This window comes from Athene noctua, chromosome 1 (assembly GCF_965140245.1).
Source record: "Athene noctua chromosome 1, bAthNoc1.hap1.1, whole genome shotgun sequence".
In the NCBI taxonomy this organism is placed as follows: Eukaryota; Metazoa; Chordata; class Aves; order Strigiformes; family Strigidae; genus Athene; species Athene noctua.
In genome coordinates, this window is record NC_134037.1 from 179208180 (window position 1) to 179223168 (window position 14989).

A 14989-nucleotide genomic window follows, 5' to 3' on the forward strand; every position below is an offset into this window, starting at 1 on the left:
GTGAGGAGATGAAAAGTTTGCAGCTCTTCGTGCACTTTGAACTGGCGGTTGTGATTTATGGTTCTCTGCATCTGCAGACCTGCTGCCCATGGCGCACCTCCCAGGTGTCCCAAAGACCCAACTGCAGAGCACCACTAGCCCTGTAGCCTAGCCTGACAACTGCCAGGTCGCTGTTGCCTCTCTCTTCCCCATGTACCAATGCAGAAAAGCAGGCCTTAGCTGTGTGTTTGATTCAAGTGCACAGAATTATTTAGTGAGATCTTTGCTTCTCTGAACCACCTGAATAACCAGATTAATTATTGGGTGCAGATGGATTTCTTTACTTTGGCACTGACCCTCTTGCTGACCTCCTGCATCCCCTAGATCTGCTCAGCGGGGTTGAGGAAGTTCTGTCTGTCTTGGTCAGTGTGCAGTGGAAAGGAATAGCAAGCATCAAAACATCAGGTGAACACCACGTGTGCCTCACTGACACCAGCAGGAGTGGAAACAGTTTTCCTTTGCCAGCCTTTTTTGCAGAGCTTGGCTGTGTAGAATCAGTGAGCCTACCCTTTGCAAACATACAGGTTTTGGTCTTATTTTCCTTCTTCCCTGGTACTTTGCTCAGGCAGTTTCTTACTTGGAGATGATGGGATTTGAGATGGGGCTGTCAGTTTAGTCTTTTCTGGGCTGAAAGTAAGACCTGTGCAAAAAGGAACAGAAGAGCACTGGGTCTCTGGGAGTGCAGAGAGTGGTCAGTCTGTGTGGAAATGGGAACAAGAATTTGGTGCTAGTGCCACAGATTTGAAGATGATTTCTTGCCTAATTTAGTCTTCAAGTCTGGTAGGATAAAATAATAGAGCAATAGTGATAAAAAGGAAACACGACTGATACAGAGAGGCAGGTGTGACAATTACATGACCACATGAAGTCGATTTATAATCTGCTTACTTTAGTGGAGGTTTTTCTTGGAGGACCTCCCTAGCTAGACTTAGGGACCCTTTGGTTCTCTTATGACAATGAGCCTGAAGGCCAAGTCAGACCTACCTGCAAATCCCACCATCTTGCACACCAGTGACACTGCCCTGCCAGCCAGCTCATTCTTGTTAAAATAGTCATGCCTTCAGATGAACCAAGCAGTGAAATTTACTTGGTTATGCCTTGTTGAACTGCTTGCCAGTTTTGCTGAGAAATGATTGAAGTACTGCAGAAGTGAAGCTTGCAGTGAAGGGCAGAGAAAGGGATCAGTCCTACTCTGTCATCTTGTATGACGTAGCCTATATTTTTTCCCTGGTTCTGAGGTGACAGAATGATGTATTCACCAGGAGTAGCACTTCAGGTGGTAGAAAGCAACTAACAAAGGCTTTAATGTTTCTTACAGAGGGGTAGTACTCCATCATCTCCCACGAGTACTTCTCCTACTGGCTCCAGTGGAGACTCGAGCTGGGGTGACCGGAAAGGGCAGTGGCTGCGCAGAAGGAGGCTGGATGGTGCTATTAACAGAGTTCCTGTGGGCTTTTATGAGAAAGTGTGGAAAATCCTTCAGAAGGTAAGTTGACAGCTGTGGAGGGCAGGAAGCAAGCCAGCTGTATGGTAATGTGGGGACGTGGCAGTCCAGAGGTGGCCTGTTGCCGTGAGCTGAAGTTGGGCATCAGCCGGAAGACTGCTGGAAACTACAGTCATTAGTGGGAGTGTGTCTCTTGAATGCAAAAGGCTTCATTAACACAAGTTCACGAGTTTGGTTTTGAAAGTATATTTTTCTCTGAAACCAGCGGTGCTGAATTTCAGCGGAATGGTTCTGTTCCACCACTGTCTGTTTTGCACTGCCTGTGGCCTAATGGAAGTTGTTGTGGTCAGTGCCGCTGAGGGGCACTGCAATGCCATGCAGTTCCTGTGCACCAGTTCTGAAAGGCTGCGAGGAATGAAGTAGGAAACTGCACTGACTCTTCCATAATGTCTTGCTGGCCCTTCTGAGCTGTATGGCATTCCTAATGTTTTTTTATTTGTTTTTAAGTGAAAAGTAAGTCCTTGCCAGCACCTTGGAGATCAGGGGTATGGAAATGTGTTGAAGCAGCTCTGCAGGAAGGAGGAGAGGGGAATTATTGAATTTTTACTCATTTCAAGGTGATTATGCACCTGTTCTTCTGCTTTGCTGGATGAAAGCCAGCATTTGGCACCCTGCAGCACGGAGCTGCTCATGCCTACACAGTTGGGAGCAGTGTGCATCACCAGCTTAGGTTGATTTTGGTTGTCCTTCTCAAATCACTTATGTTGAAGCTGTTAGTCTTGATGTCGGCCAAGACAAGTCATATATGACCTCGTGGCTATTTATTAATGGGATCTTTCAGTAGAGTGAGCATCGCTCCTGTCCTGGCCTAACATAACAGCTGGGAGTATGTGAATGGTTTCTCTGGCTATTAAAATCAATTGTGCTTATTTAGATTGTTTTCATTATTTCATTCTTAAACTCTCTTTGAACTATCCATAAAATGTTTCTCTTCTTGGTGTGTTTCTGTACCTCAGGTACTCAGATGTGTCATCCTTTAGCCTGCCTTCTCACCTTTTAGGTTTTGTCACTCTTTTCTTGTACACCATTTGGTATTTCTACCACCTCTCCCCCACTGCTGGTGGCCCATGTCCAAGCACCACAACACATTGACGTCCTTGAGTTGTGGCACCCTGGATCTGAAACACTTAACTAAATGTTGTTTTAGCAAAAAAAGAAAAAAAAAAGAAAAAAAAAAAAAAGTCTTCCTTTGTGGTTGTGCTTTTGCATTATCTTTTATTTCTACATCCTTTCCCACAGGATGCTCTCACTGATTTGTTTTCCTCCTTTTATGTGCCTCTTGCTGTAGTGGCTCTCTAAGTACTTTCTTCCCCTTCAGTAGCTGGACTGGAACACAGCTCGCTCACTGCGTGTCATGTCAGGCTACTTCTAATGTTTGCCAGGTTACGTAATAACTTCTTCAGCAAAGGTGAAATAATATTTGTAACAGATTTTGTTGGGTTTGGGGTTTTTTTGTTTGCTTTTTTTTTTAATTGAAAGTTATATATTGGCTTAGAACAGAAAACCCTCAGATTTACTTGCGAGACTGTAATTTCGTTGTCAAAATGTTGTTTCAGTGCCATGGTCTGTCCATTGATGGGTATGTCCTTCCTTCTTCAACCACCAGAGAGGTATGGTAAAATGCCAACAATTGCCTAGCCTGAAAGTTTCCTAGACTGAATGTTTGTTTGACAATGTAAGACACAGTGGGGCTGCTGTTGCAGATCCTTGGGTTTAAGAAGGCTGGTAGATCGAAGTCTTTCCCCAGCACCTCTGCCAGCTTCCCCGGGGCTGTGCAGATGAGTTCCTGCCCAGCAGGCCTGGGAGCGGGTTTGTGATAGGTTTTCTCCCCTGCCTGCTCGCCTTCACTGACCCTGCATGCCCAAGGAGCGGTGCTTGAAAGAGGGTGGCTGGTGGCAGCCCTTCAGGCAGGGGGAGGAGAAAGCGCAGCCTTGTTGGAATGAAGCAGACACATTGCTTGCCACTTATTTTTTTTAATATGCTGCAACAACAGCCAGTGTGTTTTGGCATCACAGTCTCAAAAGTAAATACCGATTAAGGAGGATTGTTTCTAACCAAAGCTTTGCCTCTTTAAATCCATAACCTTTGCTTACATTTCTTTTCCTTAGCTGGATTGTCACTTTGTCTTTAGGTGTTCTAGCAAGTTTTGAATTCACATCTGTAAAACAAACTCTCGTGAACAGTAAGAGAGGTGCTTGTGTGCTTGAGACTTTTCCTGTCTGGTTCCCTCAGATTTGTCTCTGGCTTCCTTCTCTTGTGAGGGATGTTGGTAACATCTGAAGAGAGGAGCTGGAATTCTCTGCCAAATTTAAGCATTTTTTTGCAGAATGGAGAGCTGTATTTATGCCTATTGTGTAGATAAATAGGCTTATATTTTTAGCCTATCAGACCTAGACAGTATCTAATTTTTCTGTTTAAAGGAATCAGACGAAATAAGCACAAACCTCCTAAGGCAGCAGCCTTTCACATAACATCCATAGAGCTATGCCAGTGCAAATTAGGCTGCTCTACAAACAATATAGCTATAGCTCTGTGTGGAAAAGCATTCACTCTAAGCAGGTGGTTATTTTTAAAACTCCAGTGGTCATTTTGGCTATGCAACTAAACTGCAATCGATGCCAGAAAGATATTTACAAGACAGAAGTGTGTGAGACCAGAGCCCGAGGAGCAAAGAGTTAATATGCTAGCTAACATACAGCAGTTCCTGTGTGTAACTAAACTCTGTGTGTGATGGGTTGCGGGGCTGGAGCACTCTTCTGGAAGTTGCATAACTGCTTGCAGGATCAGGGCCTAGCAACAGAAAAAGTTTCTGTAAGTGCTGAAGCCACACAAACATTTTGTTCGCTTGTCAGTCTACACCCGTGTGCAGAGAGGAGCATATGTTTAAGTGCTTGCAGGATGTGGGGAACTAGTCTTTTGGATTTGTCAGTTTTTCTTCCCATTTCCACTCAAACTTGCCAGATGACCCCATGCGAAATCAAGTTTGCTGTGCACGTGGAGTCAGTGCTGAACCATGTACCCCAGCCTGAGTACAGGCAGCTCTTGGTGGAAGCTATTCTTGTTCTCACGTTCCTCTCTGACATTGAGGTGAACAGCATTGGGGGCATCATCCACGTGGATCGAATCGTGCACGTGGCCAATGACCTGTTTCTGCAGGAGCTGGTGAGTTCAAAGGGCAGCGGTGGGAAACCTCCGCATTTGAAAGTTGTCCTCTGCTCCTTTTGTAATATGTGTGACGAGCTTGATCCTATCCTTATTCTTTCCCCTACAAAGACAGACCAAATCACTTCAGTATCTTCTGGCAATATATTTGGAAAACTCATTTAAGAATTGTGGGAGATTTAAAGGGAATAAAATTACAGTGGCTAACAAGCTCTGAAGTAACTGGGTAGATTAAAGTGAAGTTTTGCTCTACCAAGGCATTAGAAGTACCAATATTTGAGTAATCCCACCCCCCCACCCCCCAGAGGACAAAAGTGTTCCTCATTTACTACACTGAGCCAACTAAGTCATGTGGGTCCTATAATAATCCTGATTAAGGTTTTCATGAGGGAAAGGAGAATTGCTTTCAGTATTCAGCAGAAATGTAAAATAATGTGGCGGGGTTTTTTCCAGTAAATAAGCATGCATGCCTAACTTTCCCTACTCCTTTGCTTGTGTCTTTTCAGAAATCATTTGGAGCTACTGGTAGCATCTTGGAGAAAGACGTAGCCACAGGAATTTGCCACTTTTTTTATGACAGTGCCCCGAGTGGGGCCTATGGCACCATGACATACCTAACAAAAGCCATCATTATTTATTTACATGATTTCCTGCCTAGCACAGGCTGTGCGATGCAATAAGCAATGCCTCGTGCAGGAGGGAAGGCTCAGAAGCTCTTTCTCCCCATTTCCCTGGCATAAACCTCTTGTTTAGTTGCTGCATGTATGTGTGCCATGCACTACCTCAGCATTTGACACTGGTCATCACGCTACGTGCATGCCTACCTGCGGGGGACAGGCAGGTGGAATTTGGCTGGCTTGCCTGGGTTTAAGAGAGTGTGTGAGAAATAACAAACGATGAGGCTTATTCTGCCCAAAGTGCATAAATGTAATTCATATTATATTAGCAAGAATTATACAGTTCTGCCAAGGGGAAAACAGATTACTCTGTGGAGATCAAAAGGCAGAAAACGAAGGAGCTGTATCTCAGGCATAAAGTCTTTCAGATAAGGGAAGTGATGGAACTCATTAATTTTTCTCCTGCTGCGTGTAAATGTACATCATTGTGAATCACTAATGCACAGTGTGAAACATCCAGGGAAATGTAAATTAGAGGAATAGGAATAACTTGAAGTAACCAGGTGACATTTCTAATACACATTTCTTCTGATTGTCATCTCATTTGCACCTAGTCAGTGCAGGGCTAATGCCAGTAGAGACAAATGTCTTACATTATCCACTAATTTGGGAGGAGATCCTCTCTCAGGAAGCTGCATCTGTCTTTAATTTGAACAAAATAGCTTCCTTCCCTGCATCCCCAAGGCTTCGGAGGCAAAATCTCCAGACTCCAGCTTCTCCAAGGTGACAGACAGTTTTATGCCTGTAATCCTTTTGTCTGAATGGAGCAAGATAAACCTCTTCCACTTGAGCACCCTTTCCAAGTCTCCCGATCCTTTCCCTTGCAAATAGCCTCAGAGTTAAGAAGGGCATAATTGCCACCCTTCCAGTGCAGCGTGAGTTTATGGAAGGCTTTGATGTTTCTCTCGCTCTTTTTTTTTTTTCTTTTTGTTTGGAGTCACACTTGTCATGTGTAGTTATGGATGGGCTGCCTGGAAGTCTCCCTTCAGACAGCTCCCAGGTTAGTGCCTCTGCCTTGAATCTGTCCACTGGAAACCAGTTTTTGCAGTTACTCTGCGCTGCTGCAAGAATAGCTGTGTCCTGCAGGGCAATGGCTCCATGGCCATGTAAACTGAAGACAGAGGTGGGCTGCCTCTGGAGGGGAAACCCTCCTTTACCCCAGGCATGGGCTGCTGTTTTCCATGTGCTGGCACTGCTGGTTTTGCCACCAGCCAGCACACATCTGGCTGACAGCTTAAGGAAGTGTTCTGTAGCTTTAGCCTCTCCCGCAGCCACGGGATCCCTTGGCAGCGTGGAGGTGTGCTGGCACTGCTGCCATGCCAGCAGAGACGATCAGAGAGGTTCTGTCTTGCCACGTGGAGGGGAAAAGAGCAGATAAGGCCTGTAAAAGTAAGTATTTTCTGTACTAACAAGCCTGATAAGGATATGTCTGTGAGAACCCCCTCTGCTTTTTCAAAGCATAACGATGCTGTTTTTACAGGATTTGAAAACTTTTTTTTTTTTGTAACAGTAATATGTGGTGCTTTATGAGAACAAGGGTTTTGGTTCCAGTTTTATACAGATAACCTGAAATACCTTGATGAAAGGAGGGAAGTAAACCCCTGTCTCACTGGCCAGTTGCCAGCACCCGAGATTGTGGGAAGGGTAAGCTCCCCTGGGCCACGCCAGCCCGCCTGCTGTCCCTCCAGAGTCGCTGCTGCTGTAACAACGTCTGGATGCTGGTGCAAGAGAGCGAAGGTGTGGGAGACCTTAGGAGGAGATTTCTTGGTTTTCCAGAGATCAGGAGAGTTTGGTGGCCCAAGGGCCTAGGAGCCCTTGGACTGGATGCTCTGAGAGAAGCACCTACTGTGTTGACCCCCATGAAAACTGCAGGCCTGTCGAGGGGCTCATATAACGATACAGTTCAGGTACAATTGGCATTTGGATGTGGATGGCATTTTATTCGCATGGTTTTGTAGGGTTTTGCCTTCACTATGGATTTTTTGTTGGTTTTGTTTTTCATATGTATTGTGAGAGATCACTTAGGTTGTTTCCCAGTAAACGAAAGTAAAATCCTTTGTCTAGTTTAAGCTGACAGATTTGACAGTGCAGAGCATGAGCACGCAAGAGCCTGTGATGGTTTCTTCTTCTAGTGGCTATCATACAAAAAGTCAGTAGTAGCAGTTATTTTTGCTTTTCTTGTTGAATCCTAGATTGAGAGAGATACGAGACGATTTTCCCTCAGACTTTATTTACCTGTGGTGTGATCTTGTTTTCAGAAACAAGAAGGGTGATGTAGTTGGTTTTACATGCAGCTGCGTTGAAGTTTAAAACAATGGAGCCTATGGCCAAACATACCTGGACACCCCTGAACACCTTTTTGATGAGAGTATCACTGGTATCTTTAATTTGAAATTCGTAGTATGACTAAGGTTTTGGTATATTTATGATCGTTGTGATCAGTTACCACACGGAGTGCTGGCACTTGGAAAGTGTTTATGTGCTAATCTGAAGAGTTTGGGTAGCTGGTGGTGAAGGGTGGTATTCTGAAACACATGGCTGATGGAAGGGAAACTCGTGTTACCTCCAGGTTGGGCACAGCAGCAACTTGCTGCTGTGTTACTACTTGGACCGAAGAACCATTCCAACTGGAAAGTCACATGTCAGTGCAGTCCTAATTAAGCAACTAAGGTTTTATGTAGCCCCCTGCTTTGCTGGGGATCCACCTGTGTGCACATGTTAAGCTGCTGCAAAGCAGAGCTGGCATGGGCGGTGGCAGGGGTGCACCCCCAGCTAAAATATGTGACGACTTTGCGGTTTGTGTGGGCTGAGCTAATTGGCAGAGGCTGCACTTGGCTGTCGGGCTTCCCAGGAGAGCCTGCAGAGGATGACACAGCCAACGTCAAGTCCTGGAAACTCATTCATGGAAGGAAGGCAAAGGCAAACAGACGCATCCTGTGCCTCAGAACTGAGGGCATTAATGAATTAAAATAGTCCCAAGACCCCGTCTTTCCAGTCTGACGGGCACCGCTGGCCTCGGCGGTTTGCAGCTGTGGGGTCAGAGGCACCTGTGCAGCTCAGGGGATGGGGGGCAGCAGGCAGAACCAGGGCTGGGGGCTGGCACTGGCCAGAACAGGTCCAGGCTAGGCGCCCTCCCTGCTCCCAGCCTCACAGCGGTTTCCTTCTCCCCACTGCTGTGTGAAGGGCACGAGTCAAACTGGGCAGATCAGAAGCATTCTCCCTCAGCTGCTGTTCCTACGGGTGAATGTGAAAACCCATCAGCTGGGGTACAAAGCTTGTCTGGCTTCTGTCTTGCTTATTGTCTCCTTTCTCAGAGAGAAAGCCCAGCATGTTCCTGGGAGGCGGAGGCAAGCTGGGCGGCCCCTGGCAGTCCTAGAAAGGGACGGTCACTTTGCGTGGTGGGCAGCGCAAGCCCTGGGCTGCACCCCTGTGGGCACAGGGTGCTGCAGGGCTGTGGCCCCCCTCCTCTCCCTCCCCCCAGCAGCCGCCTGGGGCATCCGTGCAGTGGGAGCCTGGGCCAGTGCAGGCCCCGCGCTGGGCACTGCTGGTGTGGTCTGGGGGTGGGAGCAGAGTTGCCCAGAAAGTGGGAGAGAGGTGGCGGCATCTGTACCTGTGGGCAGGAGTTTGGGCACTCAGCTGCAGGCTGGTTCAGTCCCTGCTCAAAGGAGTTGTAATATTAAGTAGCCGCTGCATAAAATTCTGGGACAAAAAAAAAAAAAAAAAGATTGGGGGTGGGGGTTGTGGATGAAGAGCTTCAGCTCGAACAGCTTGGTTTTCAGTACAAGTATCTGGGCTCTCTCCCACCCCCAGTTTTAGTCTGGAGTGCCGTTAGATGTTTCACATTTACTCCCTCTGCCACCCCTCTTCGTCTGTTAGGGGTAGGGGGGCTCTTGTGTGCCGCCAGCAGCTGGCAGGGCCGGCATCCATCTGTTTTGGCTGGATGACTCAGCTCCTCTCACACCTCAGTGTGCCGCATCCCCAGGAGCCTCTTCCTGCTGCCACCCAGTGAGGTGCTGCCTCACGCCCGTACCCCTACATCCCCCCTCATGAAGCAGCCCCTCAAGGGGAGCCTTCCTCAACCGCATACCAGGGTCGCTTGGGGCGTGCGGGGTTGGAGGGGGACAGCTCAGCCATCCGCTGTGTTCTTGAGCTCCCCCCCCCTGTTGCACACCCACCCCGGCTTTGCCTCTTCTCCAGGGGCAGGAGGGGTGGTGGCACAGGAGGACTCGGGTGCTGCGCTGTCCTGCTCCAGCTCGTCACTTTGCGCCCACAGCAAGGAAAACAGTGGCGGGAAGCGAGATCACCCCACTGGAATAAGGTGGGATTGATCCTCATGGGGCACAGATCACAGTAAATGCATGCTAAAAATATACACTCAATATTACCAATGTCATTAAAATTTTACTGTAAATTGTTTGCACTATTAAAAGATTTTTCTTTCCCTCTCCCCTAAGCAATAGAAATAAGCGTGTGCATGTTTGTTCATTGATCTGTCAAGTTACAAAATACTTCTGGAGAAATATTTTGTATTATATAAAAAAAAGATTTAAGACAGACAGCAGTGCCTTAAGCTTGGGCTGTTGTTAACATTCTGTGATGATAAACTGGGAAGGATGCTTTCCTTTTGTACTTTCAACACCGTAATTAAATAAAACCTAGCTACTTTACTTAGCTGATCTCTCGCTATTAAAATTTAAAGATGGGTTAGGCTGGACCTTTCCCTACCTGAAAAGCACTTCATGCACTGGTATTTACTGAGGCTAAATCAAGTAATGCCACGTTCAGAAAGCTCCTGCTCCGGCTGCATGTCCCTGTGTAGCCACGTATTGCTTGCAGGGTGTGATACGCAAGAGAATCCGGCCCAGCTCTCCCTTCTCCCCACAGGAGTGGGCCGGCTGGGACATGCAGGGATGAGAACATCGTGCTGCAGTCAGGGGAGGCCATGGGCACTGTACTCTTCCATCTTGCCGTGTTCCAAACACTCCATTTCAGAATTTCTCAGTTTAGTTTACTTGGTAAAGAATTTATGCTTAACTATACGCAGGAATATTTAGGTTTGGTAATATCAACATTTCTGTACTTTTGTGTTCTTACTCACCTCTGTTTTAAAGAAATCCAGTTCATTTTCAGGAAAAGTGTGTGGTGCTCTGCTATGTGTAGGATACCAAAACACAGGCAAAAAGACACCACAGCGTCACATGTTACCATGAAAGCAAAAGCTTTATTTTGTGATCTATTGTATGTTACATTAACATGCTATGGATTTAGCCTTTGTTAAGGTGACGAGTTAAACTGTTTCTTAGTTCCAAACCCCAACAAATGTAGGGAAAAGCAACCAGTGGCAAGGGGAAATCGAGTGCAAGTGTAAACGCCATTCTAAGTTGTGTCTGTAAACTTCACGGAGGATAGAGAGTGACCTGGAATGCATTAGTTTCATTGCATCATGCCAAGAGCAAGATTAAATGCAGAACTACCTATTTTAACTAGATCGTTCTTCCCTGTTTTCCTCTCCCGGATCGGGTAGTCCACAGGCAGCCTGTTCTGTTGCCAGGGAGGGTCCGATATGTTCCTTGTGGTCGTCACTGCTGTGCCTCAGCTGTTGCCAAGGGCTGCTGGAAGAAACATCCCCATGTTTCTCTTTCCGCAGGGTTGTAGGTGCATCCTTGGGGGAAATGCCACCAAAGGAAGGATAAATGGGGAGGTACTGATGTGGCTGTGACACAGACACACTAGAAGTAGTGGGTTTTCATCTCTCTGTCTTGTTCCTAGCAGGTGTATATCATCCAGAAGGGACTAAATAAAGGCTTACACAGTGAGCACAGTGCTTACTAGATCAAGCAGCCCATTTATTGTTTGCCAGTCTGGAGCTTGTTTTCCCAGACCGCGTATGACTTGTACCAGGAAGGTGAGCTTCCAAGACAGTCCCCAGGAAGTTCTGCCTCTTCAGGAGTTTGCCTTCTTCTCCAGTCTGTGAACCACATGAAAGGCCTCTAAAAATTCATTGAAGTCGATGTGGCCATCTTTGTTGTAGTCTATGCTGAGGACTAACTTGTCAAGGGATTCATCATACATGTCAATGCCCAGGTGAGAAGCAAAGAGTTTCCATGTCTGGCCGAACTCCTCAAGAGAAATCAGACCTGAAGGAGACAGACAGCAGGTTCCTTTTCCGAGGGTGGTGTCCCCTTCCTGCACACACACAGGCACGCTCCTGTGCTGCAGGAAAGTCACCTGCTTATCCTGGCCTGGGTGTGTTTGTGAATTCATGACCGAAGTACGTTTTACTTCAGGTAATGATCAAATGCTCTCAACAGCGAAATTGTGAAAGCAGCAAATATGGAGAGTGAGAGTGGAAGGGAGAAAAAGCCCCCAGAAGAGTGAAGCCAGTACTGGAGATGGGATATGTGAGAATTTTTTCTCAAGTTAGGCTCTGTGCGCTGCCCCTTATATGGTTACAGCCTGACAGCTCAAATTAGTCTTCACTGAATTGGAAAAATGACATCACCTCTGCTTCCTCTATATTTAGAAGCCTTAAGGAGGAAACACAGTGGGGAAAGATAACTAGTACAGGCTTCCCAGAGCTGGTACAGTGAAGTTACCTCGACTTACCTGAGTGATCCTTGTCAATGATGTTAAAGATGATCTCCAGATCCCTTCTGTATCTGCACAGTGTTTCCACCAAAGCTGGCTGAACCTGGTTTTGAAATCACATATGGGAAACCATGCAGACCTTGGTTTGAGTTAGTCTAACCCACATAGTATGTACTGTCCAAGTCTATCTTCCCAGTTTAACTTGACAAATGTTTTAAAAATAAATCCTTATGCTTGAGTTCCCTGGAATGATACTTTGTGTCTTGCCCTGAGAAATAATCAGCTAAAACCTGTCACTTTCAGCTGGCAGGGCAGGGGGGGAAGGAGTCCTTCACACCTCCTACCCTCAGTAATTTATTTGTGGAAGTACGGATCGTCTAGGGAGGATGCTGTATGCCAGGCACTCGCATAAAGCTTTCACTGTATATATGGGAATGGACCCTGCGTTTTGGAAAAACGATGGCGATAGCCAAGTTCCAAAGCACTGTGCAGCCACTGGGTAACAGCTGGACTCTGTAGAAGAGACTTCAGCTACCATTAGACATCTAAAAGACCATCTACCCATGTGCCTCCCTCCTCCAGGTGCCTGAATTGGCTCTGGCGCACATCTGAAAAGCTGATCTCACAGAGTTGAGTTGCTCTGGGTAGGATTTGTCGCATCTCCTCAGCTATGTTATCTAAATGCCCTTGAGAGTCAACGGAAAGTAAGAAGCAGTGCTAGCATGTGATTCATCTAGCCTATTTTAAGCATCTACCTTAGCAGGGAATGATGATTCGTACCCCAGCAGTGCTCATTTCCCTCCAGTGACTATAAAAGGAAGCTTGGCAACTAGTTCAGCTGTAGACGTCTACCTGATTGGCCAAACCCCCCCTGTCTTTTGCCTCAAGTTGCACCAAAAGCTGTTCCTCCAAGATTTGCAAGGAGGCGTGTTCCTCCTTACCTGTTTTGTAGGTTGACCTATTTTCAAGTCATAGAAACATGACATGTAGTCAACTTCTCCATTTGGGGTCATCTGCACTAACTGCGTGCGCAGCATCCTCCAGGGCAGTTCCAGCTGTAGGACAGACTCCATGGCCACGGCCCAGTCACTGACAGAAATCCTGCCTGCCAGAAGGGGTGGGTTCGTGGTTACATGCGGTACCGTGATGCAGACACATCAGTCACCAGCATGCCTCCTGCCCTTTTTAAGAATAGTTGCAAACATAAACATTTTCTCCTAACCCTGGGATAAAAACCCTCTTTAACAATGAGCAGCAGGGTTGGACTAGATGTTTCCGCAGGTCCCTTCTAACCTCAGCAATTCTGTGATGCTATTGTGATGTTCAGCATGTTTTAATAACTTTTGAGAAAACCAGATTACGCCATGAAGAGTACCTCAGATGTGAGCTTAGCTGCAACTAGAGAGAGAGAGACATATGTGGCTGAGACCTCAACAAGACAGAAATGTGTTAAATGGATGTTCAGTGCCCACAGAAACAGTACCATCACGTTACTGATTGTCCTTTTAGGGGCACAGATGACAGCCCAGTCAAGTGAGAAGCCATCAGCTCCATGGTCCTACCAAAAAGGTTCAGGTATCAATTTACCGCTGACTTTTCTTCAGCTGATGGGCGAGTGTGTGTCTGCTAGTGGCACAGCCAGTCAACTTCCCTCAGGTATCTCCCAGACTCAGAAGGAGACCAGTTTCCCCGTCACCTAAGACCCCAGATCCCTGTCTGACATCTTCTGAAGACAGTCCTAAGTGAAGGTGGTGACTTTTGAGCTTCTGGAGCTGGATTTGCCTGCCCAAACTCTCTGCCCAACAACAAACACCATTTGCTTATTTGCCCACGTGTTTCAGTTGTTTTCTTCTTCCCACTTCAAGCTTCATCCCCTCAAGTTGTCTTCTGAGGCTAAGCACTTGCTAACACCTATCCTCCAGGAAGAACATAAGATCAACCAGCCCCTGCTGCCCTCCATCCTTACACCGGCAGGCAGGACCCCCTCCATGGGGTTTGTCCCCTCTGCCCCCTGTCACATGGAAGCTGTTATCCCTATGGTGGCAACTGGAAAGAGCAGCGGTGTTACCTGTGCTGTTGAGGTCATACCGTGCAAAAGCACTAGTGAGTTCAGACCTGTAAGCGTAGATCTTCTCTCGTAAGGACTTTAAGGCAGATGATTCAATAGTACCCACCCTAGGAGGAAAAAAATGCACAGCAGATCATTAAAGGATTTAAATCCTCTAGCATGTGATGCTTTTCAACATTCATTATCAAATTCTTGCACCCTCTGACATGTAGTATGTTTAGGGTCATGCTAAAAGACAACACTGGGGCAGGAAAAAAAGAACAAACCAACAGAACAAACAAAGCCCCATAAGAATAACCTGAACTTATGAGATAATTAATTGAGTTTATGCAGGTAATTCTAAGCTGCTTTGCTTTAGTAAATCTGAGCGCAGTGCGAGGCATGGCAAAGCTGTCATGATAAACTTTTTGGATTCCGTTCATAACAGGATTTGTCCAGATTAACGTTGAGCCTTAAAGCAGACCTGACAGACAGGCGCAGGCCCTTTATGAGTCCCTGACAATTGTCTGTTCTAACCGCTTACTGCGCCTAATTACCTTTGGGAGTTTCTCAGGAAAACAAGTTAGAGCACTTAGAACATGTTTTGTCTACTGCATTAATTTTTAAATTGTAAAATAGAAAACCAAGGAAAATCAAAGAAAATAGATGCCTATTCAATTATTCAATCAAGCTGTAGATCTGTCGCAGGTACTCGCATGCTGAGTACATGCTCACTGTGTACAACACACAGCTTTACCTCTCCTGAAGATTCTGCCTGCATGTGTACTTGCTGACTTGATACTGTACGAACCGAGGAATCAGTTCAGGGTTCAGTTTGATGTACGCTCCCCGGTTGCTCCCTTCTTCATAATAGTTAGAGGCAGAAAATATAGTGATAACCTGATCATAGAAAACAAAGAAACTTGGCTAGAACAACTCTTCGTTAGACTGATCTTAGAAGGTGACATTAGG

The 14989-nt window shown here is 46.4% G+C and overlaps 2 protein-coding genes across 8 annotated transcripts in view; one reads left to right on the top strand and one right to left on the bottom strand.

Moving 5' to 3' along the window:
* The window catches only part of PHKA2 (phosphorylase kinase regulatory subunit alpha 2), a 49034-nt gene extending 39094 nt beyond the window's left edge, over nucleotides 1-9940 (top strand). For all 4 annotated transcript variants that reach the window (XM_074906483.1, XM_074906492.1, XM_074906504.1 and 1 more), the window contains 4 exons: nucleotides 1358-1525; nucleotides 3100-3153; nucleotides 4505-4705; nucleotides 5212-9940. In XM_074906483.1, coding sequence (XP_074762584.1) covers nucleotides 1358-1525; nucleotides 3100-3153; nucleotides 4505-4705; nucleotides 5212-5385 — 597 coding nt within the window. In that variant the 3' untranslated portion in view covers nucleotides 5386-9940. The remainder of the gene's footprint in view (nucleotides 1-1357; nucleotides 1526-3099; nucleotides 3154-4504; nucleotides 4706-5211) is intronic.
* Nucleotides 9941-10043: 103 nt separating this feature from the next.
* The window catches only part of PPEF1 (protein phosphatase with EF-hand domain 1), a 42456-nt gene continuing 37510 nt past the window's right edge, over nucleotides 10044-14989 (bottom strand). For all 4 annotated transcript variants that reach the window (XM_074906542.1, XM_074906532.1, XM_074906552.1 and 1 more), the window contains exons 13-17: nucleotides 14775-14917; nucleotides 14039-14145; nucleotides 12912-13075; nucleotides 11989-12073; nucleotides 10044-11519 (exon numbers count right to left, since the gene is read on the bottom strand). In XM_074906542.1, coding sequence (XP_074762643.1) covers nucleotides 11326-11519; nucleotides 11989-12073; nucleotides 12912-13075; nucleotides 14039-14145; nucleotides 14775-14917 — 693 coding nt within the window. In that variant the 3' untranslated portion in view covers nucleotides 10044-11325. The remainder of the gene's footprint in view (nucleotides 11520-11988; nucleotides 12074-12911; nucleotides 13076-14038; nucleotides 14146-14774; nucleotides 14918-14989) is intronic.